We start from the raw sequence: 27369 nt of genomic DNA on the forward strand, positions 1-27369 counted from the left end.
GATGTCCGGCATTATTTCCCATCTTGTGGGAACCGATTTCTGTAACATTCTGTCGAGATAAAGAATTTCATGAATGAAAGTGAACTGCCTATCCCTACCGCCGTAGAGTCGCCCTTCCATTTTTCTCAGTCTCTCTTTTAACTTTCGGGATTCTCCTCGCATCTATATATCTATCCCCCGTTTCACACGCGTTACAGTTCTCTTTCGATATACCTGGTGATCGTTCCGAGAGGTGGAGACGTCGTATCTTATTCTTCTCTTTCCGCTTCTCCGGAGCTTCCTCTCCTCGATCTTTCCTTCTCCACCCTCTCGTGGCTCCCCTACTCTATCTCTCTTCCTCCCTCCGTCTGACACTCTTTATTTTTTGGAGCAGCATTATCTCATAATCGACCGGATGATTCTGCCGTCCACCAGAATGGCATGGCCTGCTGAGCACACGTTTGAGTTCGTTAATGTTCGCCCGTGAGAGTGGATCTAATGAATTTGATGACTCCTTTCTCCGTTGATCTTACCTCCTCCCCAACCGAGCATTCTTTGCCCGCTCTTCTCTTTCGCCTCGCCCGGAGCGTGTTTCTCCGGTATCGACGTAACGCACGGTATCTTTATGATCCCGGCAATAAATCGAATTGTTCGAGATGAACGTTTTCCCGAAAGGTTCGAAAGAATTGCATTTCCGGTGACAATAACACTTCGCACTTGTGTGCCGAGTAAATTCGGCTTGTATTTTCTACAATCTGTGGGAACCGTAACTGTGAATATAAATAAAAAAAATCGGAATTAATAAGAATACTTTTTTATTTTTAAGCGGTGACAGACAAAAGTGTAGATAGAATTTCTGCACGGGGAGAATTTTCTTTTAAAATTTACTCTGAAAATCATATAATTGTTGGACAACATAGTAGTTTGAACAACTTTGTGAGAGTTTTTCGAAATTTCACCATACATTTTACCAGTAAAATGAATACTAAGTATAATTACACTAGTAAAATATATGGTAAAATTTCAAAAAACTCTCATAGACTTCTTCAAAATGCCATATTGTCCCACGATTACATAATTTTCGGGGTAAATTTTAAGAGAAAATTCTCTCCGTACATTATATTATTTCCAGCTTTACCAATATTATTTTATTTTATATAATATTAATAAATAAAAATATTAATATTATTTTATATAATTTTCCGTCTCTACATTTATGATATTCGGGCTGTGTAACAAATACTCTAATTCTTTTACAAATTAAAAATTACAGTTTATGTATTTAATAAGATATTTAAGATATTAATTTTCGTCTTTCTCTGCATAAAATAGTGCTACTTAAATTATCGAAAAAAAGAAATGTTAGAGAGGAAAAGTCAGCAATACATATATTACTTTAATCACTTAGTTTAAAAGATTGCATATGATAGATAAATAAATCATTATCTTACGTCTTTAAAGAGATACATCTAACGTTCTTAAAGAGAGAACTAGAGAACTCTGTTAATTATATTATTAAAGTGGTCTTGGAAATGATTCTCTAATAATATATATTTATTTAGACAGAGGGATTAATTTATCAAGATAGACATTTGCACTTTGTATAATATCCTCGCGTTGAAATGTCCCCAAGTCTTCACGTCTACGGCGCATAGAGATTCGTTGAAATAGGCTGAAGTAAGTGACGGTCACCGTGGCGATCGGAGGAGGGGCGGGAGGGGGGGGGATTCCGTAATTAACAATCCATTTTGTATTCGGCTCACCTGATCGCGTCGTGTGCGGTCCGTGACGTCATAATTCGGGGCCCCTTCGAGGTGTACCGCCCCCTTAATGCGGGCCCCGACACCTCTCGGCTCTGCGATCCAGCACGCACTTCCCTCTCTCTTCTGTCTTATTCTCTTTTGCCTATACGTGTGAAAGAAGAAGAGTCTCGGGAGATGAACGGCGAGAGAAGAGGAGAGCGAGAAAGAGAGAGAGAAAGAAGGAACTTCTCTCTCGCCCTCTTCGTTCTCGCGATGCCTGGAGATGCCTGGATAGTATATACACTTCGAAGGCGGTCAAGGGGGATATAATGGCTCTGCCGGACTTCACACGATGCCGACTGGTATACCGGCCTGGAGGATGATACAGAGTCCGGTGAAGTCGCGTGAGGGATGGAGAGAGATGAAACGAGAGTGGACCTCCGAGAGAGGTTCTGAAGTCGCGGAAGGAGCTACCACCTCCTCCGATCTTCCCCCAATCTTCTTTACGGATCGTTCTGATCGTTCGGTCTTCCGGGAGATGTCGGCTGTGTTCTGGTTTCTCACTCGTTTGCTAGTTAATTTCATTCGTTGACACTACTATCGGAGATTAATGGTACACAGCGCGACCACTATCCAAGATATCAAAAAGACACTTGTCTAATCAAGAGGTGCAGCAAGAGCGACAAATTGCGATAGTCTTTTAACGATGCACTCGCTCGATTTCTAACATCTGTTGAGGATATCGTGATCGTGTGCGTGTCGCGAATTTAAACAAAAGGAAAGAAGAAAGCGAGAGAGAGAGAGAGAGAGAGAGAGAGAGATTAGGCTGCTCGGAGGTGTCAGAGTGCAGGGGAGGGTGAGGGGCTCTCCTCGTGCAGAAGAGTCGAAGGGTGGGCCCCGTTACCCGGCTTTGTACGAGGGGCCCCTTGCCGCTGTCAGCCCGCGGGGGCCTTATTTCAAGACCGTACCGAATCAGGCACGACAATCGCCCTAATATCCACACGAATGCCGTGCCGGAGGCCCCCACGGTGCAACGGAGCCCGCCGATGAGGGAGGCAGAGCCGGAGTCCTCGCGATGAGTAAGAGATCTTTCCGTTCTTTCTTCTTCCCTCGCCCTTCTTTCTGTTCGTCGTTTTCTACCTTTAACCTCGCGTGTCTTGAAATGTTGCTGGGTTTTGACTGTCTCTCATGAAAGTAACGCGCTTCCACCTCAAAACAAATCGTGAATGCTTACGAAATTATTTCCAACCCCGGTCCGAGGTTTTTGATCCTTTGCGGTGAAATGTAAGCCACACTTGCGTGTTTTCAACAATCGTTTGGATCACGCAATTGTTCCTTTCTTCAATAAGCAACAATATTTAACATTTTTATCTTTTTCTTATTAACCCTTTAAGGCCGAGAGGATTATACGACGTGATCACCTGTGAAATTAAATTTGGTTAAATTTTTTACGTATTAGTGTATGTTGAACATTGACGTGCCATATATAACACTTGCGGCTTTTACAGGTAGAAAAATGAAAATTTTGTTTAGATAATATTTTTAATTACTTTTTTTTAATTTTGCCATGCAAAAATGATGACAACATGACGACAGAAGTAAAACACGCATGGTTGCTCCTCCCCTTTCTTGGCATTGTGCCTACACTCTCTAGTTTCACAGGACATTGGCCTATTTGGGATGAAACACGCAACCGCTGTAAAGGTCTAGTGAGTCATATATGGCACATGCCAGAGATTATGTACCAGTACTATGTGTACTATATGTCCTAGTTTTTTAATTCTACCGATTGTTACTTCATTTTTGGGCCATTTTGGACCATCAAACTAAGTGACAAAACATTTTTTACCGGGTAAAGAATCTCGTTCTTAAAGAGTTAAGATCTAAAGCGATATAATGGTTTCAGAGATCGTTTCATATTCATAGTGTTGTGTCCATACTTTTTAATTATAAACGACAGCATATCTTACATAACGGCTTGTTAATTAAATTCTTACATAAGAAATTACAATGATAAGCCAGTGGCTTGAATTCGTGATACATCGAAGACACGATGTTTCAAGTTAACCTTGTGCCCGTTCAATATGTTATCGCTCGCGATTAATACCTATCGTTACCGATCATTAATAATGTTGTACTGTGGAGGCCTTTCTCGACGCCTGCTTGGGGGGGGGGGGGAGGGGAGACCCACGTCGGGCCCACGGCGTAAAAACACGTTGTTGCTGACACAACTATGTTCGTATTGTCCGGAGATGCAGCGCGTCATTAGTGGAAGCTTCAACGCTACCATCGCGCGCTTCACCTCGGCATTCAGCGATTCGCCTCGTGGATTCGTTCGTGGCGAGCTCGCCGAGCGAGTAGGTGGCTAGCAGCTAGGCCCCGTCCTCGGACGGGAGAAAAGAAAAAAGGAATCGTTTAGAGGGGTAATGGGGGCCCACGGGTCCCCCGTGTTTCGGTTTACCGAACGCGCCCGCCACAAAGCCTCCAGCGAGGGAATAAACGCAGTCGTTACGGTGTTTGCGCCAGCATTTAATTGTTTGCCCTTTTCTTTCAGACTGCGTCTTTTTGTCTCCTCCATAAGGACCTTCTTTCTTTTTACACGATGTAACCACTGGATTAGTTCTGTAACTGTTCCTGCTGTTAGATCAGGCCGGGGAATTTATGTAGGTTACTAAGTGACTTTTGCACAGGGTTGGGACAGTTATTTTATAAAAGTATCGTAAGTAAGTAATACAATATCAAGATAAACTTGCAAATTTTAATTTTACAATATATTTTTTTTCTTTGCGCGTTTAATAAAATAATGAAATCTGGAAAAGCACCAGGAAATGTCTGTAGAATAATAACGCTCCACGTGTATAATTTACGAATAAAAATCTGCTCGTGAATTATTCGAATTAATAATCATATATCGATGGATTCACAGTTAGAAGTTTATTTTCTTCGGTAATGCCGAGTGCACGACCGGTGGTAATCGCCGTTCCACCTTATTTTCACTACCGAGTTCCGAGCCCTTTTTATCCCGCCCCGATGAAAGCGAGTCGTGCATCATGGCGTAGCTGATAAACGGATTAAGAACTTGGAATCTAATTGGACTCCGATTCCCCGATTGTAAAAGAAATCCTCGGTCAGGCCTTACTGCCGGCTGTGAGATTAAAATTCGTATAGTCTGTGTATGCGTATTTACCCTTCTGGAAAGCTTATCTCTCTTCCATTGCCAGCCTCCAACCTGTCGTTGGAGAACCTGCCAGTATTTACCCACATTTCCCTCGGGTTTCCAATCGCTTTACGGCCCTAATCGTCGCTTTGGCATACTTCGTCGCTCGCTATTGACCGTGTCGTTATCGACTCTGTTATCGAGATTAGTACCCGTGACTGGTGCTCCGCAGGAATTTTTTATAACGAACTACCTGTCGTATATCGCGTTCCGCTTTTCTCTCTACGTCTCCTTTACCATCCGAGAGAACAGTTTGCTGTTACTTAAGCCAAATATATCGACGTAGGTTATCGCTGCAGCCGACCGTTTCGAAACACGCGTATTTCTCTCGTGAGCAGAAGTGTTTCTGGCTCGCTTAGGTCGAGCGCTTGCGCGGTTTTTACGTCCCGTTAACGATTGGATATCTATAATATCTTATATTTATGGTATATTCTATTATTGGTAAAACAAATCAACGTTCAATATATCTCTGACGTCTTTCGATTCAACGAGGGTAATTTATGTTTTCCTGTTTCTTTTTGCTCTGTTGCCGCATTGCTTTATTGCTGCTTTGAATTTCGAAATTCGAAGTTGATACCTATGAACTTTAACGATATTACAAGTGGTAACGTAAACTCTAACAAAGCTGCGCGCTCTATTCCAATGTGATTTATAGCCCATAAATTTTACGTAATTTATTTGCTACCTTAGTTTTAACTTCTACGTATTAAAGTATACGTTTGATTGATTGAGGCCTTTTACCATTATAAATTTCCGATTTTCGTAACTCGAAGATTGAAAACGGCATCCGCGCGAAATCCATAAACGTGGGATATTCAAAGAAATCGACCAAGTTGTTGCGAAGGAGGAAGGAAGGAGCGAGCATGGTGCCGCGGTACCGCGGCATAATAACAGAGCGCCGCACACAGGCCGAGCTAGCTGATGACTTCATTGAACTGGACCCGCTCGGGCCTCGGGCCCAGGACCTCCCTGAAACCGCCTCAAATTATAACGCCGGCTCGGGCCCAGGCCCGCTTTTGATGGGCTCGAGACACATTTTAAGCTTCTAGCGTCACAAACAGGTTCAACCTCGATTTCGCAGGACGCGGATGACAGGAATTTCCATGTTTCGCGTTAATCGTTCGCTAGTATATTAACCGATTTGAAAGTGTCTCCGATCTCGAACAAATGCGGCGTACACGTTAGAGACGCTACATCGAAGAAAGTATTATGTTTAAGGTGGCTTCTGCATAGACCGACCAAAAGTAGAAAAAATTGGACTTTAAGTATGCTGTAGTTGTACATTTTATCTATCAGTACGTGAAATTTCAGACCCGGTCGCCGATGAAATGAAATAAAGAAAAAATGTTAAAGTTGTACTTTTTAACATTCCAGTAAACACCAAGTAACAGTTACATAACATCAATATTATAATTTCCTACTCAACAAGATAAATGCAATATAACAGCTATGTTATATTACATTTACATTGTTAAGTAGGAAATTATAATATTGATATTAAGTAACTATTACTTGGTGTTCACTGGGATAGGGGTTATGGGCCGATCGCTCGCAGAAGCACTTTGAGGGTTAATATTATTTTATAGAAAAAGTAGATCTTAACAAAAAACGAGATAATGTCACAAGGATTCCAATGTGCTATTAAGTATATCAGGTCACCGACCTCTGCCAGCAAATTCTTATTAGTGAAGTCAAAAGATACAATGTTTTGGGGAAATTTGACAGCTCTTTGAGACCTGACCTGAATATTATATCTTTTAAAATATGTTTCTAAATGTGTATATATAACCCAGTGATATTTTTTTTAATGAAAAAAGTCATATGAATTAATAAAAATCAAAGGGGCCCTCACCAAAGCACCCATACTAACCGCTCCTTCGTGCAGGAGCCACCTTAAAAACAATGCGATTAAATGTGGCGGTAATTGAATATTTGACACGAAAACAACGTGTGCCTTTTTGAACGGTGATAACTTACAAATTCTGTCATCCAATTAGTTGACGTTCTTATATATTCTTATATTCTTATTGATTTCACGGGATATGAAGCTCTCGACAGTCTCTGCTTGCGATTGTTATATGCGTCTCGTGTTGTCTACTCCGTGACTCGTGATACACGCTTACCTTTCGTCGTTAACATCGTATATCGATCGGTGATCCATCAAGTTATGTAAGAACAGTTGCACGCGAGTCACTCGCACGAGCCGCGTGTTGCGAGCGTGGGTACACGCTGCGATCGCGATCGGTATCGCGTAGATCACCGTTCGCGAAAGAAACTAAACGCGTTATTCGGTATTAAAAATCGCGCGGGGATACGGACGGAGTGGATGGCCGCGGATTTATTGTGCTCGAGAAGTCGTAACACATACGAAATGGTCTCGTTGTAGATGCGACGCGTAGATACTTGGCATAAGGACGATTAGTATGCGTGGCGCATACACTTATAGAATACGAAAGGGTATCAACATCTGAAAATATTCTCACGCTTATATAAACGCGATACTAACATTAAGTTGGCGTCGTGAAGGCAGCTCTTTCTGGTTCGGCGAACAGAAAGTCAAATTAAAAAGAATTAACCAAAGAATATATATTTCTTTCTACTTGTAATTTAATTTAAAATTTCGTAGCATTAATCTTTTAACATATCAGTTTCCGTATAGCTCGGTTCTCGTTATTTCGAAAAAGTATCTCTCGTATCAATACACAAGTTGTCTTTCCAATTTATTGTTTAAAAAAAATTTATATTAATTGATAAGCTCCTCTGAGAGAAAAATTATTAATTATGATAAGGGCGATAGGAGCACATGACGATAATGTGAGACTTGATATTGTGTTTATAAAGAGATGGAAAGAGAACACGATTGTTAGTTGTTTGTCAAAATAAATATCGATATGTTTAATAAGAAGTCAGACGTTTCGGTTACTGAAGGTAAAACCTTTTCAATGGCAATACAAAATAATTGTTGGTGCGCCACAAATATGTTTGTGAAGTAATTAAAAAATGATTTCTTGGCTTGATTTTGTATATAGAGGGGTATATGTTTTTATTGATGGAAAGGTAAAGAATATAAAAATTCCGTGCTCGCAAGCCAGTGAATTATCCACGACATACCGGTCGGAATGCATAGATACACGAGAATCGAGAACTCGATCACGACGATAATATCGCGTAAAAGAAGAGAGGAAACAAAGATCCAAGCGACATCGATCGCGGAACAAGTGGGGAACATGTCGCACACGCAAAGTCATCTAACTCGGTCGGATTATCCTCCTGTTCCCTTTTGAACTCTTACCACAGATCACAACGTATCTACACGTCTGTTCGTACGCATTAGGTGGGAGATCTATGGGAAATAGAAAGCGGGCGCGCGGCGTTCGCGATTGCATTTGGCTTACGTGAAATTTACGAACGAGCCGCCTCGTAATTACCATTGTAGAAACTCGCATTGGAGACGAGAAGAGATAGAGAGAGAGAGAGAGAGAAAGAGAGAGAGACGGGGACGAGAAAGTAACGGATAAGATTTCCGACGCGACGGGCAAGGTGGAGAGAAACGGAGAAAGAGAAACAGAGAAACTACCTCGTAGCGTATCTTGAGAGCAGGCCTTGAGAGACGCGTAAGTGCCGTATAATTGCTACGGCGCGTTTACTCGGGCATCTGTTTACTCACTTTAATCGCAAAACGCGCCGAGCTGTAATAAACGCCCATTGGCGATCGCTCGAATCGGTTTCCATCTTGGTAAGAGCGTGCTTATTAACCGCAGAAATGGGCTGCCGATTGGTATCTACCGCGTATTAACAACGCTGCATGAACGTTGTTTCGCAACTACACGCCCCGCGTGGCCCTCGGTAATTAGGAAAAAAACTTAGATGAGGCGGGTAATAGCGCCGACGTCGCGCGAGAAAAGCGTATCTATCTCTGGTAAGACCGAGACGTACGTATCCGCGCCAGACTTGTAACACTTGATTGCGTTGACAACCTGGGTTAAGTAACTTGAAGTATAATATCGTGCTCTTGTGCGGCCTTCCACCTTTTAAAAGATTCATTCCCGAGGAGAATGTTGGCTGGGGATCGTGTGTCTTAACGTGATTCGACGAGTGCAAAGATTCGAAAGGATATCGGAATGTAGATGATAGAGTGGAGCGCAATAAATCGGCGAGACGTCGCGATGCAGAAAAACGAGCGGATTCACATCGTCCCGCTCTTTGTGGGACCGATGACACGCCGTCGGTCCCATCCGTGGCTCCTGGGTCCACTACTCGGTCATGAGCCCCAGTTCGACTGTCTGCGACGCGGCCTTACGAAATTCGTGGCAAAAAATGTCTACGGATCTCCCTTCACCATCTCTTCCTTATCCTCGTTCTGCTTCGCATCGTTCGCCTCGTAGATTCTCATGATTAGGATCAAGACCGCTGCTCCCAAGATTTCACGGATGATTCTCTGATTGCTCAAACTTGTGACATACGAAATTATATAAAAGACGATCCGCGATCTCTATGGCAGTTCTATATGCATTTCGGTAGATTTTTAGGAATGGAAAGAAGAAAGTAATCGCGTGTACATTAGAGACGTTAAGAAGTAATTACGTTTAGCCGTTTCCTCTTTTGGCAACATTTCTAAGATACAACCAATTACTTTTAACGTTGTCAGTGCAGTCTTTACATTTTCTTTCAAGATTTACTAAAGTTCTTTTTTGAAAAATTCACAAATCTTTGTCAACTTATTTTGTTGCAGTAACGCTTGAAGATAACTAAAATGTATTTCGATAATCTGTTTCTTACCCATTATCTTCACAATTGTACATCTATACAATTTTATTCGTTATCTAATTTTCAATTAAAAGTGGAATTTATACTGTAAAGGAAATTATTAAAACCATTGTACACGTATTCCAACGGTGCAAAATGAATGCATCGAAATCAACACCAGTAAATACAATACTTTGGTTGGAGGATTTCAGGCCTGAGACCGTCGCGACGAAATCCATTCCGTAAAGCCATTAGCAGCTAGGCGAAAACTCCTGCCATTCTCGCGCAGTCAATTAGCCGAATTGATTACTAGACACCCGTGACTTCGGTCGTTATAATGATCCGTTCCTATTACTTGCCGCGAATGCCAGGCGTGCCATCGGCCGAATGGTATGCAGAACAGCGAGGATACCGAGAGCCGGGACTGAAAAAAATCATGCCGTGGAACATTCTGCAGCTTTGTCGAGGCACGCTCATCGCGCGTGTACATTAGTGTGTCTCGTCCCCTTTTTCCATGTCTCTTTCTCCCTCTTTCTCTCTTCTTCCCTCTATACTCCCGTCATAATAAAAGAATCTGTTCCTCCCTCTATAACGCCGCTCCGCCTCTACCGTTTCGACAAGCAACGGCAGCATGTTCGAGCAGGTTCTCAGGAATTCACGACTCATGCGGCGACCGGGTGTCCGGGTGAAACGGATAATGGCATTTAACGAGGAGGAATCGTTGCACCGGGTGCACCGAGCGCGGCTCAAATTGTCGGGTCAGGCTAATGTACAAATGACGCCCGATGACGATCCGTGGCTATTGTTCTAACACCCTTCTCCGCGCGCGTTACCCCGTGAGAACGCGCCCGCCCTTCTTCCATTATACTACTTGGATGTCGGTCCCTAATTTCGTGAATCGTTTCTACTTTTCTCCTCGCTGCCATTCTTCACTCTATCATATTCGGCAAATTGCTAATTATAGAATTATTCATAAAAATATTACAGTGTACCGGAAATTTCTAAAAATATTGATATTTTATTAATTAATTAACAGACGCTTGAAACTTGACGAGTACGGCATACACGCGCACACACACGTATATTTTTAATATAATTTAGAACACATATCGCATACGTTATATTCTTCTACTTAGCCTTGTGTAGAAATGTACGGAAAAGGGATAGATTGTTTCGGAGAACTGATTGATGTAATTAGCACGGACTAATCGGAAACCGCGGAATTAATATGCAAGTTCAAGCACATAAACGCCGGCGAGGGGAGAGTGCAAGAGGGGCGGATGAATTTGGATGATAGAGAAAGAGAATGAAAAAGGTGGCGGGATAAGAGAGGTGGCTCTCCTCGTCTCTGAAAACTGGTCTGGTGCAGTTGCGGTCTTAGGAACAGAGGAGAGTCGAAGGAGCTGCATTCCCCGGTAATTAGTCTCACCCATAAATTACTGGCTATTTCGCGTCTGTGTTGGTCACGAGTCGGTAACACCCGTTCCACCCTCCCGCCCCGATACGTTCCAACTTCCCTTTCTTCTCTTCCTACACTTGTTCGTGGCGGTTGGTCACTCAAAATTTCTCCTTCGTGCAAATGACAGATGCGAGGTGCGAGAACACGAGGCCTTAGGATCCGCGAATAAGAACTGATCGTTACGTTGTTCCGCCAACATTCGCGCATACTTTGTGCTAATTATCCTTTACACCGAACCCTTCTTTAATGTATAATATATTTGCTAAGTACGGGTGGTTTCTCGGGCAAGAATTTACGTCGGTCAACGCACAATTGTACGTTTGTCGGTATCTCGGCAAGTTACATATCGTATGTTACCGCCGTATACAAATGAAGTATCTAAATACGAAGATATGTGCTACTTAGTGGCAGAAAGTTGTAAGTGCCAGGAGGTCCGATTCTATGGGAACGAAACGGGCTCATCTTTGCCGTAGGTCCGCGGACCTGTTCTGGACCAAGTGGATCTCTCGGGGCGCTGAAGAAAGGGGCACAGGACCCCGCTGCTAAATGAGCTGTAATACGGACCCCCGCTGAACTTCTCCTCTCCCCGTCTCGCCCTCCTTGAACCATACTTCCAGATATTCCCCCTCTCTTTCATCGCTGCTTAAAACCACTCACGCTGCTTGGGCCGCAGGTTATGATATGACCACACGAGACGACTTCTTCTGCTGTCGACTCTTCCTGCAATATTTTTGCTTCTCGGCTCTCCTTTATTTTTTCCTTCTTTCATCGCCGCTATTATCGCCCTCGTCTCTATCACTGAGATCCCATCAATGACTGCCCCATTCTTGGAGATTGCGCGCTCAGAAAGAGAAATCCTTGCGGAGGTAGTAGGCGGCGAGAAGAGAGGCGAAAGAGCATGAAAATATTAGCTTTCTTTAAGAAATCAATTAGTGGAAGGAAAATATTTATGAAAGATAGTTTGTTCGTTCACATTGAAATACTATTTATAAGTCTTTTGAACACAAGTTATTGCATACAACAGTTTTATGTTTTATTTGAGTAGCATTTGTTATTCCGATGTACTAATATCCCATTAAAGTCATAAAGTGTTATTACATCGTTATATTTTATTAGTAAAACAACGATAGTTCATTATGTAAAATATTAATACATAATATAACTGTTGTTGCAAATTTTTATGTATGTAACAATAATTATGTAATGACATTAGTTATTACTATTACACGATTAAATGTCTACTTTTTTTTTGTTAAACAGTAGAATCTAATGTAATTCTACATTATCGGCGATGCATTTTCTTCTGCGAACATATCGTTTCCGCCGTTGAGCAAACCAATTCGCAGTTTGTTGTCCCAACTATTATTCTGAGAAATAACGGGAAACAGTCGTGACATCGAGAGCCATTGCTCATAAAACTATTCGGTCAACGAAGCACTTGACCCGCGACTCAGCCGATCCAACAATTAGGCCAATTCCGATCAGCGCTGTAACCCGTACAATCGATGGCACGGAAACTCTAATTAAGGGATCTTAATTATAATTAAGCTCCTCTCGATCTTATTAGGCGCGCGCCAAGTTTGTCAAGATGGAGTCACCGTTTGTTTTCCAAAGGCCATATATTTCGATCTTGTCATGAATGAGGAACCGCGGGATTTGAGTCGGCGAGCTCTCGTAAACTCTTAACGATTCGAGCTATTAGCTGAATGTGATCATTATTGCGCGGACGCGAGGCTAGATGCATAGATTGTAAAATATCGTCATGTAACGCGGCAGTAAACATACTCCTGAGAGCTATAATTACCGTACGTTCCGCGTAATGACGACTGTTAAAAGGCTGAACGCTGCTACCGAAATAGAACGCTGTTAGCGGCAGAGGCTGCATCTATTACTAGGCCGTCTCTGGTGTAATAGAATTCGGAGCACCGATATATACACTCTCTGAAACGGCCAAGTGCTCGGAAACCGGTAAAGGCTGCGGCCGCGAGCGCTCGCGGCTTTGTCGTGGCGGCGGAGATGAAAAGGATGTAGCGAGCCACACGCCGACAGCTTAAGCCCTCAATAGCCCTCTACGATGGTGCCCGCAGCGTGTACCGAAGCCATGATATGGTGGGAGGAGGCGAGGTAGAAGGAGCAGGTCGCCGCGCCGCGCCGCTCGAGAGAAGGAAGAGAAAGAGGCGAGGGAGAGACGCGAAAGGAGACCAGTCGGGGCGAGGTGGCGGGTCGAAGGGAAACGAGGCATGAGACGGCTACCGAGCGGAGAGCTCGCCTTCACAAAGCATCAGAATGGGACTTACCGGGGCCCCGTTATTAGTCCTCACTCGCTTCGTACTTGTATTGGTAGGGCCACGAGGGGAGAGATCTCCCCCCCCCCCTCTCTCTCTCTCTCTCTCTCTCTCTCGCGTTTCGAGTCGCACACACGAGCCGCTGCCGTGAGTGTCCCGTCAAGGTGGACGGCGACACGGAAAATGTCAGGATCATCATCGATACCTGCTTTTCTCGTGGCGCTTCTCAACCTGAAAACTCATCATCCGGTAAAAGAGTTCTCTTTGTCACGCTACTATTGGCAAAGGGCGATGAGAAGCGGACGGGACAGCGACTCTCGTCGGCCGAGATTCACTTGACAGGGCGCAGCAAACTCCTTATTACGGAAATGAGAGGATAGGAGGGTGACGGAGGGATAAGAGTATACTCGAGCGTCGAATCGATCTCCGGATAATCTCTCGATGGGGTCCTTTATTTTCGAAGCGGTAAATCCGCTGTGGCCGCAGTCTCTCTCTCTTTCTCTCTCTCTCTCTCTTTTCAATTTCCCGCTTCAGTTTTATCGCGAGAATGATTCGATCACTCGCGACGAATAACGACGAGAGAGACACGCGATCTTTACTACTGGATTAAACTTATTGTGAAATAAATTCGCATTGTGCAAAGCATAATGTTACTACAAATAGTTTGAAGAATCGGCCATTGCAAAGATGTCGGCACCGAGTAATAAGTGAGGTATTTTAATTCCAACGGCAGTTCAGGATGAATCTCGTGATCCCACGACCCCGATTGTACCTCGCTTTATCGAAATTCAGTAGAGCGTCCTCCAGGAGTTTGAATCTCCTCACGCCCGATATATTTTACCGTGGCACAAAAATTTGCTACACGCACAGCACACGCTGGATCATTTTTTATTGTCCCAAAGGCCGAAGCTATCTCATTGCGACCTGTTAATGATTTCTGACCGCTATTATTCATCGCCCGGCATCGCGTCTATCACCTTGACATCGCGCGTTCGAGCCCGAGACGTGCCATGGTCGCGCCTCCCCCCGTGGGATCCTAGGCAGCGCGGCGCGAGCAGAGAGGATCCGAGGAGCCGGGCCTCCTCGTGTCGACGTTCCGTAGGCGAGTTAAAAGAGGAAAAGAGGGGCTCGGTTGCGTCCCGTTGCCGCCGAGCGGCGCTCACCTGCCTAGTCCGCAACAGTCTCGTACGGTTCGCTCCGGCCAGGAGCCTCGCCGGCGATCGCAGACAGACGGCTTGAACCTCGGGCCTGCCTCCCCTACCATCTGGATTTTTCCTCTTACGCTCAGACTTTCTCACAGGCTTTCCATCCTCCTTCCCCCCTCCTGCCTCCGTTATTTCCATCCTTCCGTCTCGGCTCCCTCTCGCTCTCCTCCCTCGCCTCCAATTTTGCGCGCGTTGCACGAAAACCGCGAGTCTGCGATCGATCGATTCATCGATCTACCTCAAGAGTCTTCAACGTCTTCGAAGGGGATGGCCTCTTTTCCGAGGATCGCGTTTCTCGCGACGGCCGAGTCGAGGACGCGCCCGTCGCGGGCGTCGGTGACGATGGTCTTGCGGCAGCGGCGGCGATGGTGATGGTTGTTGTGGTGGTGGTGCTGGTGCCGGTGAAGAAGAGGAAGAAGAAGAAGAAGAAGAAGAAGAAAACGGCGTATATTGGTGGGGGCAGCTCTTCTCTACTCCCCAGAACTGGTGGGGGTAAGGCAACACTCAAAGATCGTGGTGACGTAGTTCTGGCAGGAACGCGACGCGTTTTTGCCCACGTAGCGAGAAAAGAGAACTTTTCTACGTCCCGTCTGTACTGTACATAGTTGGTACTTTTGGGACAGAGGACGAGAAAGAGCGTGGCGGAAGTAGAGAGAAAGAGAAGGAGAGACGGTGGAGAAACGTCAGACACTTTGACAGACAGAGAGAGGGAAGAAGAGGGAGCCAGCTGGTGCGGGAGAAAGACAGAGGGTGGCTGGGGAGGGGGAAGAGAGGGGGCAAGTGGTCCAGGGGACCGGAAGTCACAGTGCTCCTCTTCCGGGTCTTTCTTGAATCGCGGGCCCCTTTTTCGCGATCTCGAAGACGTGTCTCCGATCGCCCCCCGAGCTGCTTTTAGCGCGATACCATCATGAGGATCAAGTGCTTACCGCGATCGTCACGGCTGCGTAATCCCGGTATCTTCGTCTCGCAAGCGGTGCCGAGGGACGCAACCTCAAGAATAATTCTCCGATAGACGCAACGATCGAGAGAACGAGGAGCTTCGCGGGAGTAGATCACCCTGCGAGCGATGACCATTGTTCTCCAACGTTTCCGTGTCGGTCCTGAGGAAGATCTGTTCCATCGAATCGCGGGAACGTCGTCGAGACAACGAAGGTTTCGAGAGGGACCACCTTGCGGACGATGATTTACGCTGCGATGTCGAAGTTTCGCTGGACCGCACGATAAGGGAGTCTACGCGCGGTAGAGGGGCAGTGCGTCGGTTCGCGTGTCAATTATTCGGTGCTACGAGGTGCGTTCGAAATCGAGGAACGCGTACTGGTGAACTCGCGGCTTCGCGGTCGACTCTCGTCTTTCGGAGCCGGACGCCGGTGAGCTCGCGGACACGCCGTCTCGCTGTCTCCATCGAGCCGTCAGTGCGCAGAGCAGACAAAGGAAACGTAATCGGTAATCGGCTCGAGGGTGTTATCAGGTGCGGAGGGGATGGAGATGCGCCCCGTTCTCGTGGCGATCTGCCTCCTCCTCGTCACCCCCATCACCGGCTCTTTCTGGTGAGTGACACGCATTTCCCTCCGCTTTCTTTCTTTGCGCTGGTTCCTGGTGAAAACGCCAATTATTTTATCTTTGCAAGACCATCCATCTATACTGGATTTATATCAAGTTTGTAGCAGGATGTACAAATCAAACAGAGTGTTTATTAGAAGAAAAAGTGACTGATTCGAAAGCTTCAATGATTCGATTCGATTCTAATTCGAAGCGATTCGCACACCTCTACTTTTTTAATTTAATTTAATGCAAATTTAATTGCATTTTTATTATTATTATGCGTGTGTGTGTATGTGTACGTACGTATATACAACGAGAACGCCGTACCTAGCGAATAGACCTTCGCGAGATCTTAGATAGCAAAATTCGAAACGTGATAGAACATTTCTCGCTCTACTATTTTGAATGCGATTATCTTAACATGATTATCTTAACTGGCAGCAACGGTTGTCTCCGCGACAGGAATAACAACGCGTTTTCGTTTCCCTCGTCGAAGTCTCCTCCAAAAAATGAGATAAAGTGAGAACAGCTTGTCATGTCCTTGGCGCCATAAAGAACGTGGGTTAACAAAAGATTAGTCATACGCCTGGCACAGTAGCTTATCCCGCTTGCGCGTTTAACTAGAAAAATGGAAGACAAACACTTGTTCATTATACGCAGCTAAGCCTTCTTATCCTGATGATCCCCCTGGCAAGTTATCGTCCTTGTGTTTAACGTCAGCACTGATTGCTGTATTCTTGCTCGCGTACTTGTGTCTCCGATCTCGGCGCAAGTGCTGCCACGATATTGTTACCGTTTACGTGGATACGAGATTGCCGCGTTGGTTGCATTTTAACGCCAATACTTGGTGAACGGGAGGAACTAACGAGTGCTCCAGTTTCGAGGCGCGTCATCTGGGTTATCAATTATGTGCGTTGCGCGTTACGCGCCCGTAAGATGAGTAATGGCGCTATAAATCCTCCTTTGGTAGTTATCCGTGCTCTTATAAGCAAATTCCGTCTCGAGATTTATGACTTTATTTTGCGCCACCTAAATCGCCCATTATTGACGACGCAAACGCGGCTTCGCTAAATATCTCCTTATTTCTGACCGCGGCTGCACTCGTTTCGTCTCACGCCCGCATCAAGCCACTCTATTTCAGCTTAATAGTTAAATTGCGACGATTACGTCCGTTGGCCAAGGAGACTCCCGAAATATCGAACGTCGCAATTATCGCAACGCGAAATCACGCGACACAGTAGCTACCGTTGAATCCAAATTATCTCGACGAGTAACAATAAATTACTCAGTGGAGCGACATTTTATTGTGTACTTCACTTTGTTACGCAAATGTTTGTACGATGATAGTGCGTTATCGTGCCCGTGCCACTCGGGATTACAGCATCCGGAGACGGACTATGTCGTACCTATCTAGTGTCAACTTCGTGCATATTGCACATATCAACATGGTGTGAAACCTATCACACAATGCCAGGCAACAGGCAATAGGAATAGGGAATAGAATCTTTGACGCGTTGGATTCGTCGGAAATTTTCTTCCAACCAATCCAACGCGTCAGAAATTCTATTCCCTGTTCCTGTTGCCTGGCATTGTGTGATAGGCTTAAGTGATTCGATTACATGTGGGAACATCAGTTAATTACCACATTAAGAGTGATTATTAAATGGAACCGTATATTATCAATTTTGATTAGCTAATTTGGGGGGAGGGGATTGATGAATGAAACGTTTTCTCGGGTGTTCATTTATGATCGGGCAAGTTTAGCGGTGTCAGAAGAAAGCTTGCTCGCGCGGGAACGAGGATGGAGTCCCTCTCGAGACTGGTTAAATATTTGTTTCCGATTTAAGATGGATTTCTGCATCCTGACGAGCTCCGTGAGTCCGCACCTTGTTGCTTTCTGGCTCGCTTACCTGTCGCAGCCGTCGTTCACGGCGTGTTTGATAAATATATTAGGAGGATGACGGTTTGTGTTTTTGATAACAGGTACTTAACGGCCAGACTGGAACTCTCCGCTCTTTCTTTCTGCGCGCTTCGTCCATCATCCGCGAGCTAATCTGCGGCCAATATCGCGCATGAAGACACATGTCGCACCGTTTCATCCGTTTCAGTAGTTATCGCGGCGCATACCACGGCCACAAAATTCAATCTATACCTTAATCTTATAAATCTATTAGAGTAAGTTCATACCGTACGAGTTTCTTAATTGCAAAATTGTCTAGAAGTTGAAAGGTCGAGACCCGGTTGCACCAACATCACGTAACTTTTAACTTCAGCTTAATTCACTCTTCGTCTCTTTCTAACTGTTTCTCTTAGAACGAGACAAAGGTATTCTGTATCCTCTTTCATCGGTAAAAGTGCCCGTAAGAGATTCTATCAGTCAATAAAAATTCCTCAAGACCAATTTTAGTGGCACTTGTAGCGAAAAGAAGATTCAGAATATGAACCAAAGAATGAATTGAGTTAAGGTTATAGTTAAGCGACGTTGGTGCGACAAGGCCTGAATCCTCCGAGGGTTGAATCGCTGATCAATCATGTACAACAATGCCTGCTAATGCCCAGTGGACATTTCTTTATCTTGTTATCTTATTTTATCTTTTTACCTTTTATATAATCTTTCTAGATTATTTATAATGGCAAGGCTTCGGGCAAGGCCAAATATACTAATGACCCAAAAAATGCCTGATGATGTCTACACGGAAAGACCGGGTAAGGCAAAAATAACTAAAATTAAAACGTTGCCGTATAAATAGTAGGGGCACCGACATTGTTTTGCGTTGTAACATTTACTAAGTTTGCTGCGCAAAACGCATATAGTTGTCTCCATTACTTATGCCAATGTGGGTATGACAACCACAGATATAGCTGTCCCAAATGTTACTATTTATTGCGGCTGTGCCAACCCTAATTAGACATGTGATCCATATCGGTCTCTCCGTGTAGCGATGCCCAAAATCTGTGCGGTTTACTCCTCGGACTCCTCTATCGCGATATTTTGATATTATTAAAAACCGTGTACTTATTGAATAGTACGATGGCAAGTATCGCGGCGCAGTGTATAAATTCCTTGTCATTTCGCGTGAGAACGTTGATTGATCAACACGCGTTGTTTTGACGTGCATTTTTATCGGTGCATCAAGCGGTATTAGCTTTCTGAAATTCTTAAAATTCCTTAAATTAGAGTCCGGAGACTTATAAATGTTTCTGCCGAGCCGGCGAAACGTCATCTCTGCGATCCTCATTCCTGCGGAATGTTACCCTTGCTCCGAAAATATTGCGCGCGCCATAAATCAGTCGCTCGTCCGATCGTTCGTCATCGAGTCGCGCATTACGTCCTTCTCGCGGGTCTTCCTAGGGCCCGCGAGGACCCGGGGCTCCGATTATCCGATTGGAACCGGATTCCCTTTCGTCGATCGGCATTCCTCGGTTTTTTCGCGACGAATACTGCTCTATCTCCCTCTCGTTCCCTTCTGCTCGCGCGCCGCCGCGTCCCTCCGTCCTTCTCGCGCGGTCCTCTGGGAACGAAGGGACTCACGGAGGAACCGAAAGAGGATGGGCGATTCACGAAGGGACAAAGACGACCGAGTGAAGGAGTAAAGAGGTAAAGAAGTGAGCGAGGATGGACAATGGTCTCGCTCAAAGCGTCACCCGTAAATCTCGTTGAGCGCGTATAATTTGTAAGTCGGCAGGAGCTGCCCCCTCGCCCTCTTCGTCCTCCGTCGTCCTCGTCGTCCTCCGGCAGCCGCGTTGCCTGCGTCTCTCAGGATATACGCGGAGTTCGTTCCACGTTTCTACGTAGCAATCGTATGTCCTGGGCGACTCTTCGTGCATTTCTTCGAAGTGCTACACGTTAAACGCGATAATACCGTTGGGTTTTGTATCGGTACGCTGCAGAGGAACGATACGCTTTGCCGTGGAACTGTCGCTAGTACCTCTTATCTTCTATTTCCCACAGCGAAAAATGCAAATCCAAGATTAAACTTTATTGAGTAGGACCCGAGGGTGTAAATCGCTAAGGGCATTGTGGTATATACATATATGTTCGACATAACATTTTTGGGCGTTAGTTTGGGTATTGGGCCTTGTTGGGGCATTGCTTGTAAAGATGAAATAAGATAAAACAAAATAAATAAGGCAAAATAAGATAAAGAAACGCCTACTGTGCATTAGGAGGCATTGTTGTGCATGACAGAATCAGTAGATGGTTTCGGAGACAAGTTATGTTCGATGGATTATTTACAATAATTGAAAAAAAAAAGATACAGTGTTTAGTATGAAAAGTTGCACAAATTGATCGCGTTAAAACAATGTTTTTAATGAGAGATCTCTATCTTTCAATTGCATTTTCCGATCAATAGTAGTTTCCAGACACATTGCTCATTTGGCGCGACGATTGCGTAGTTTATCGTTATAGTTTCGCGATTTTTCCTCGCCGCTAATCTACGATCTCCGCGCGAGTCTGCGCTAAATTTTTAGCGGGGCTTCCCGTGAAATTACCGTGATTACCAATTACGCCACGGACCATTCTGATTTTCATACGAGGTGGGCGTCGCGCGTTTCGCATTAATGAGCATCCCGCGCGCGCTTTCACGCGCCACGCCGCGCGGGCCGTTTCGTCTCCGCGAGCGGCGCGATCGTGCGGCGGATAGTCGCGCGCGATCGATCGCAGGTGCGTGGCACGCAGACAGGTCCGAGGTACGCGCGCGATAGATCGGTCGGCCGCCGTTGTATCGTAACGGAGAGCCTCGGCGATAATACGATAGCGGGCTCGCGAACCCGGCCAATAGGCCGCGGTGGGCAGTCCACGGCTACCATCCTGCTGGTTGGACAACCCGATCCGCTCCCCCACGCTCTCACCTGGACCATTCTCTCGTTCTCTCTCACCTGCTGTATATTCATAATCATAAGATCGCGCTCGCCGCGCGCGCGAGCACGCATGCGCTTAGATCGCGTATGCATCGGCGATCGGACTCGTGAGCTGCACTCAAGAGAGTATTTTCTCTTTACAAAAATTTCACCTCTATAAAAATATCTTCTTGACAAAAATACCGTCTCTACAAAAGTATCTTTTTTTTTACAAAAGTAACGGCATTAACAAATTGCGCCAAATATAACAATGGATATTTATACAAACTAGTTGCTTTAGTATTGGTTTTTTATTTTAAAATGTTATATTTTCTAAAAAATTCACATTAAAATGATAAAAACGAATGTTGGTACCGTGGCTAGAACAATCTTTGTAAGGAATCGATTCTTACGTATTTAATATTTGCGAAGCGTTTGCAATAAATTGCATTTAATATAAAATGTTTAGGAGGGTACTTGCATATTTGTATATTTCACTTGTATGAAATTTTACTTTCGAATATGTGCGAATTCTTAAAGTGAAACAGGTAAACGTCGCTTATACAACTCGCAACTGATTTATCGTTTGCAATGTGGTACGATCTTTACGATCGCAGATCGATTAATGGTGTTGGAGCTGTTAAATTAGATTAAATTAAAATCAACGTAATTACATATTCTTATATGCTGTCTGTGATAATTTACGGCGCGTTTTGCGCGGAAAGGCATACTTTACGACACGCTCTTAATATGAGTATTATTAATCCGGATGGCGCGTAATAATTCTTGATTACTATAATTACACGATGTACGTGACTGATCGCGTCGATACGCGAGCGGTGACGTTGGTGCTAAAGCGGTCTTAATCATAGGTACGAATTTTATTCTCGGTACACGCCGAACAAGATCCTAAGATATCGTAAATTGACGATATTTTTCATTTAATATATTCGCAACTGATCATTTAAACGTACAAGTTCTTCCCTCGCCGGGGTAGATAACTTGGATGTAATATTAGCTTTTACACTTTCTTTTTGGTGATAAATATAAAATTCAGGGTAAAGATATTTCAGAAATCTATTGACGTACGGCTGAAATTAATAACGAATCAATATCGTAGATTTTTTTTTCTTTCTCTTCTCGCGTGGATGGAGCGAAATTTTCGATCTTCGCGCTCGAAGAGGGTCGGTCGGCGTCACACGATGCCAACGTAAACACAAATAATTCATTCCTTTTCCATCTCCCTGTCCCGTGTATGCTTGATATGCGCTCGTCGCCGTGGCTGTGAGATTTTTGAATTAAGTATAGTGCCTGTCCAACTTTTTCCAGTCACGAATACGCTCGATCATTCGCGACTGAGGCGGTTGCGTTCCGCAACTCGCGAGATGGAAATACGATAGGTGCATAACGCACGTATTCACATGCGCTACGCATGCCAAATTAATACCTACGTCTGACATGTAGGACGACATTCCAACGAACGCCGCATTTTTCAGCAAGTAGTGTCGTTTGTTAACGTTACATGTATGGTACCGTTTATTTAATATAATTAAAATGATTTCTATTAAGTGTCTTATTTAGAGGCGGAGAGTTAATATTACTTGGTATTCAACATAAGAGAACAACGGCGAATGTGTCTTTGTGCAAGAGATTTCGCTTCCAGGAGTACGCGAGCGGTCATTTAACGGTGGTTGTAATCAGCAAAACCGCTCGTCGGTTATCCTATAATTACGACCGTTTCCGTCAGTTTATGGTGACACTCGCCATAAATTCGTCGCGGCAAGATGAATCGTAAAACGTTTGCGGGTGATAATAGCGAGAAAATCTGGTACTCTAATTACGGTTTTGTCGACGCTTTAATAATATTGCGATGTCTCTGGTGAAGGGGACGTTGTATCGCTCCGCGGGAATTAAATTCGTACCTTTTTCATTCTTGTTTAATGCCAGTCTCGTCAAGCATTGATAATTACTGTTCAAACGTTTGAGTTTGATGTTAAAATATTAATACAAACATAATATCAATTTATTCATTAATATAAACTGATTAAACTTGTAGTCTCGCTTACATGAATGATTTTAGTGTTCGATTAATTTTATTTGCACTTATGTAATGGAAAAATTGATACTATGACACCATTATGCACAAAATTCTCCCCGTGTGTGACACTAAATATCAAAATATGTTCAATACTCGTGTCGAAAACTTCTATTAAGCCCGTTTTAGAATGGTTTTAGAACGGTTCACAGTTTGCCCTCTCCGTAATGTCACAGATTTGCTTCCTTTTTTTTTTTAGCGAGCGGCACATTAAAGAAATGCTCGATTTGTCACGACGCGGAGCATGTCAATCATTGCCGGGTCAAAATACGGCGGGCATAATAACGGCAGTGAGCCGGCAATGACACGGGTATCAGAAACGGGGTGGTTAACGACGGGTGTCGGAAAATGAGACCCCTCGCCCTCCGGTCCTCGTGCTCGCACACTGGCTCCTCTCTTTGCGCGAAATGCAGCATGGCGTGACGCAACAACACGCACCACGTGCGGGTCACGCACAATGCTCGCAATAATTTTCTCTCCTTTCGCGCTTTCGCTTTTTTCTTTATTTCTACTATTCCTCTCCTCTTCTTCCTTTTTCTTCCTCCTCCTCTGTCGACATCCCCCTCTCTCTCTTTCTGTCTGCATGTCTGTCTACCTTTCTCTATCTCTCTTTCTCTTGGATTTCTCGTCTTGATCTCCCCGAGTTTCGCTTGGTCCTGCTCCGTTACCGTCGTTCGTGTACTACCGTGCCTATAAATGATTTACCAGACGTTCCCCCCTGTAGAGTACCGGATTGGTCATGGTTTCGCTGCGCCAATGGCACGGTGTTAATGCGACTTTATGCCGGGCGTGAATGAGTACGTGGCCCTTTTTCAATTTGAGCCCTCACAGAGTTATTCTTTTCTCATTTATGTCACTTTTTCTCTATTCATTTATTAATTTATGTATTGTTTCTGTGAATAACATATATGTATAATTGGAAAATTGCTATTGCCATTGGGAATTTTTGCTATGTTTCTAAATATGTTCAAATTATATGTTATTTGGATTAGATTACTTTTTTCAAGTATTGTATTGGAATTTACAATATAAATTAAGGTTTACAACATTTTTAAAACATTTTCAAAGGCTCAAGTTAACAAATCTCACGAAATGCATTCTTTGTTTCCCATTATCGACACATTATACTTTCTCGATATTGTTTATTACATAATAACTGATCGACTTAAGCCTGACGCAATTAATATTTCTGGAATGCACACGTTGGATATATCGTTGTAATTTAGTCATGACACCCTCGTGACGGACCACGATCGATTTTGATGGAATGTTAGGCCTAGAGAGAAACAAAGAGAGAGAGAGAGAGAGGGAGAGGAAAGGGAACATATAGAGAAAGAGAGAAATCATCTCTGTGTGCTTGGGCATGCCAGAAGAAGAATTCCAAATTGTTTTAGTGGCGCGTGCAGGACGCATCCGCTATGTATGGAATTTTAAGACCCCGTTTGCTATCACAGATTGCTCGAGCTTTATCGGTCAGATCCCAATATCGGTTTTATTAAGGTGAACGCATACCACGCATAATTCATTACGATGGGCGCGAGCTCGTGCACGAATTCCGAGTCCGAAGAAGCTGATTAAAAATTCGCACAATATGGTGGCGAGATCGCGTGTCTTTTTTTTTCTCCTCCCTGAACGCTCGATTCGGCGTCCAAGCTTAAGCGGAGCACGAATTCTTCGAGATTCACAAAAAAAGCTATCGAAAATGCAACCTGATCCCAGTGACCCTTGCCACCAATTTGTTTGGGACATTCTCAGGTTGAATCAACTTGTTCCTTTTTCACTCGTGAATCCTTGTTGGATTCACGTTTCCTACGCTACCATATGGCCTTAATTGCACTTTATTGTCCCTTTTTCGTCCGTAACTATTGTAAACTTAACCATATTGTAGATATTGGTTTAGATACAAGTTGAATTGCATACAGCTTAATTATCAAAGAGATTACTTTAACGAGACATCCAAATATAAATATGCTTATCTAAAGTAAACTTAGGGGAAATTGAGACCTAATGTATTAACTTGCTAAGATCTAATATATTAATTATAAACCAAAATATAGGAAACAATCTTATTATAGCCTTTTTGACAACCTACATAATTTGTGACAAGGGAAATTTGTGATGCAAAAAATTAATTTATCTTTAGAAAATATCATAAATTATCGTAAAGCTGATAAAGGATTGAAATTATATGATTTAAATGAACTTTTCGTAAATGTATATTTACAAATTTAACTTAAGCCGACTTTACCTCAAGACATTTAGGGAATGTCGTAACTTTATTAAGTAAAGGGGAAAAAGTAAACTTGGAAGAATATTTGTCGCTTCAATTGTTTGCCAGTAATCTTTCGATCGGGGAGGGTGCGAAGAAAGTGAGCTAAACTCGAGAGAACGGAATGGGACGAGCGTGCAAAATGAGCACGCGCCCGGAACCACTTTGGCATATGTAAGCTCAGTGATAGAGTGGCTCCGTTCCGTCGTGGTCCTTTTCGTCATCCGCATGGTCCGACGCCGCTGTCTGCTTCACGTCGCCGAGCAACAAGAGGATGATTTAGATTGAACGCGCATATTTAGCAGCCACGAGCTGTTGTGACTTTCCACTTCCGCTCGCCATTCTTTCATAAATTGCTGTCTCTCTACTGGTTTCGTCGCCTGCGCGAAACAGTTAGTTTTATTCTGCGTCGCGCGTTCTGGATGTAGAAATCGTATTCCCCGCATGCTTATCGAAGATACCTATTCGCGATAGAATTTACTTTTTCTCGCTTGAAAAAGATAATTCTTATCTCAAATCTCGTTTGAGAAATGTAAGCAGAAATGCTTTCTTCAAATAATCAGAATTCTTCAATGTCGCCAGCGGTAATTAACAACGCCAGTGTTTTCTTGATCAAACCTGGCATTTTTAATAATGCAGAAAATTTATTGCGAAAAGTATAACCTCAGCCAGGGCTTGAACCTGGACCTCTTACACTCTAGACGGGCATCTCACCAGTTGCCTCGGTGGTCGAATTGGTTAGACGCCCGTCTAGAGTGTAGGGAGGTCCAGATTCAAGCCCCGGCTGAGGTTATACTTTTCGCAATAAATTTTCTGCATTATTAAAGATGCCAGGTTTGGTCAAGGAAACACTGACGTTGCTTTCTTCAAACTTGCTGATTTATTATATGCATAATAAAGTCTATCACGATTAAGTGAAGAAAGTCGCGATTCCTCTCCTGTCGCAGTTCAAGATCAACGGAAGCGATGACTACTGATTCATGCTCGCGAGATTTTCGATTTTTTTTATAGCCTCTTCCTTTCCTATACTTTCGTTGGAGCTAAGCAAAGTATTTGAGGAATCCGCTGGTGGGCCTATCAACTCGTTTTCTTCCTCTCCTCTTTTCCCCCATTTCTTTTCGCGGACTCTCCCGTTGAAGCAATCTCCTTTCTTCCTCCAGTCTGTTCTCTATGTGACGTTTCTCTCTTTCTCTCGCGAATCCCTTGTTCCTCCTCCCGCCCCTCCATTCGTCGCTCGTTCTGCAAACCGGCCGGCCGAAAGAAGCCAGCAACGTTGCTCTCTCGTCACTGTCTATCTGAGCAGACAGCGTGGAGCTGCCTTCGAGCAAAGTGAGGGCGTCTAATGAGGCAATAAATAAGTCGACCGCCCTAACCGGCCTCTCCACGCTTTTCGTTCGCGACGACGTGTCCATCCTCGAGTTCTTTTCTTGCCTCCGCGTACACGAGGTGGGGCCGATCTCCTCGATTCTAGCCGGGACCCTCTTCTTCCCCCCTTCGAGCGTTCCGCTGGCTCGATTGTCGTCGATTAAACCGAGTCTTCCCTCGTTTTTTCGTCTAGTAGCGGATCCCGGGATGCCTTTTTGCGAGGGCTGCCTCGCAAGAAAGGGAGTACAAGCGAGTGACGGGACTGTTAAAGCTCGTTACGCATATAAATTCGGCATGTTGAATTTTGTTAATTTAAGACACGATAGATTAGTCAGCGATATGCTCGCGCAAATGCTGAATTTATTGCCCTTAGAGTGAAATCTGTTTAGTGGAAAATGCATTGTTAGATCGTGTAATCGTCGCGACGAGAGATTAGCGATTGAATTTTAATGCTGAAAACCTGCTGTCATATATTTAGAAGCCTATCTCATAATAGAGGACTTTCCTCTATATGTTGCATGTAAAAATTAAATAAAATTGATTTACTTGTCACTTGTTATAATTGAAGGATACAACTTTTTATGGAATTATGGAACAGGAACTAGGATATTTACAGTTGTTTC

General features: G+C 44.1%; 1 protein-coding gene across 1 annotated transcript in view; it reads left to right on the top strand.

Annotated features, from left to right (window-relative positions):
- The first annotated feature begins 15545 nt into the window (after positions 1-15545).
- The window catches only part of LOC105566204 (protein Wnt-6-like), a 38159-nt gene continuing 26335 nt past the window's right edge, over positions 15546-27369 (top strand). The window contains exon 1 of the mRNA XM_012020025.1: positions 15546-16180. Coding sequence (XP_011875415.1) covers positions 16113-16180 — 68 coding nt within the window. The 5' untranslated portion in view covers positions 15546-16112. The remainder of the gene's footprint in view (positions 16181-27369) is intronic.

Source organism: Vollenhovia emeryi, unplaced genomic scaffold (assembly GCF_000949405.1).
Source record: "Vollenhovia emeryi isolate VEMERY1.0 unplaced genomic scaffold, V.emery_V1.0 DF939146.1, whole genome shotgun sequence".
Lineage (NCBI taxonomy): Eukaryota > Metazoa > Arthropoda > Insecta > Hymenoptera > Formicidae > Vollenhovia > Vollenhovia emeryi.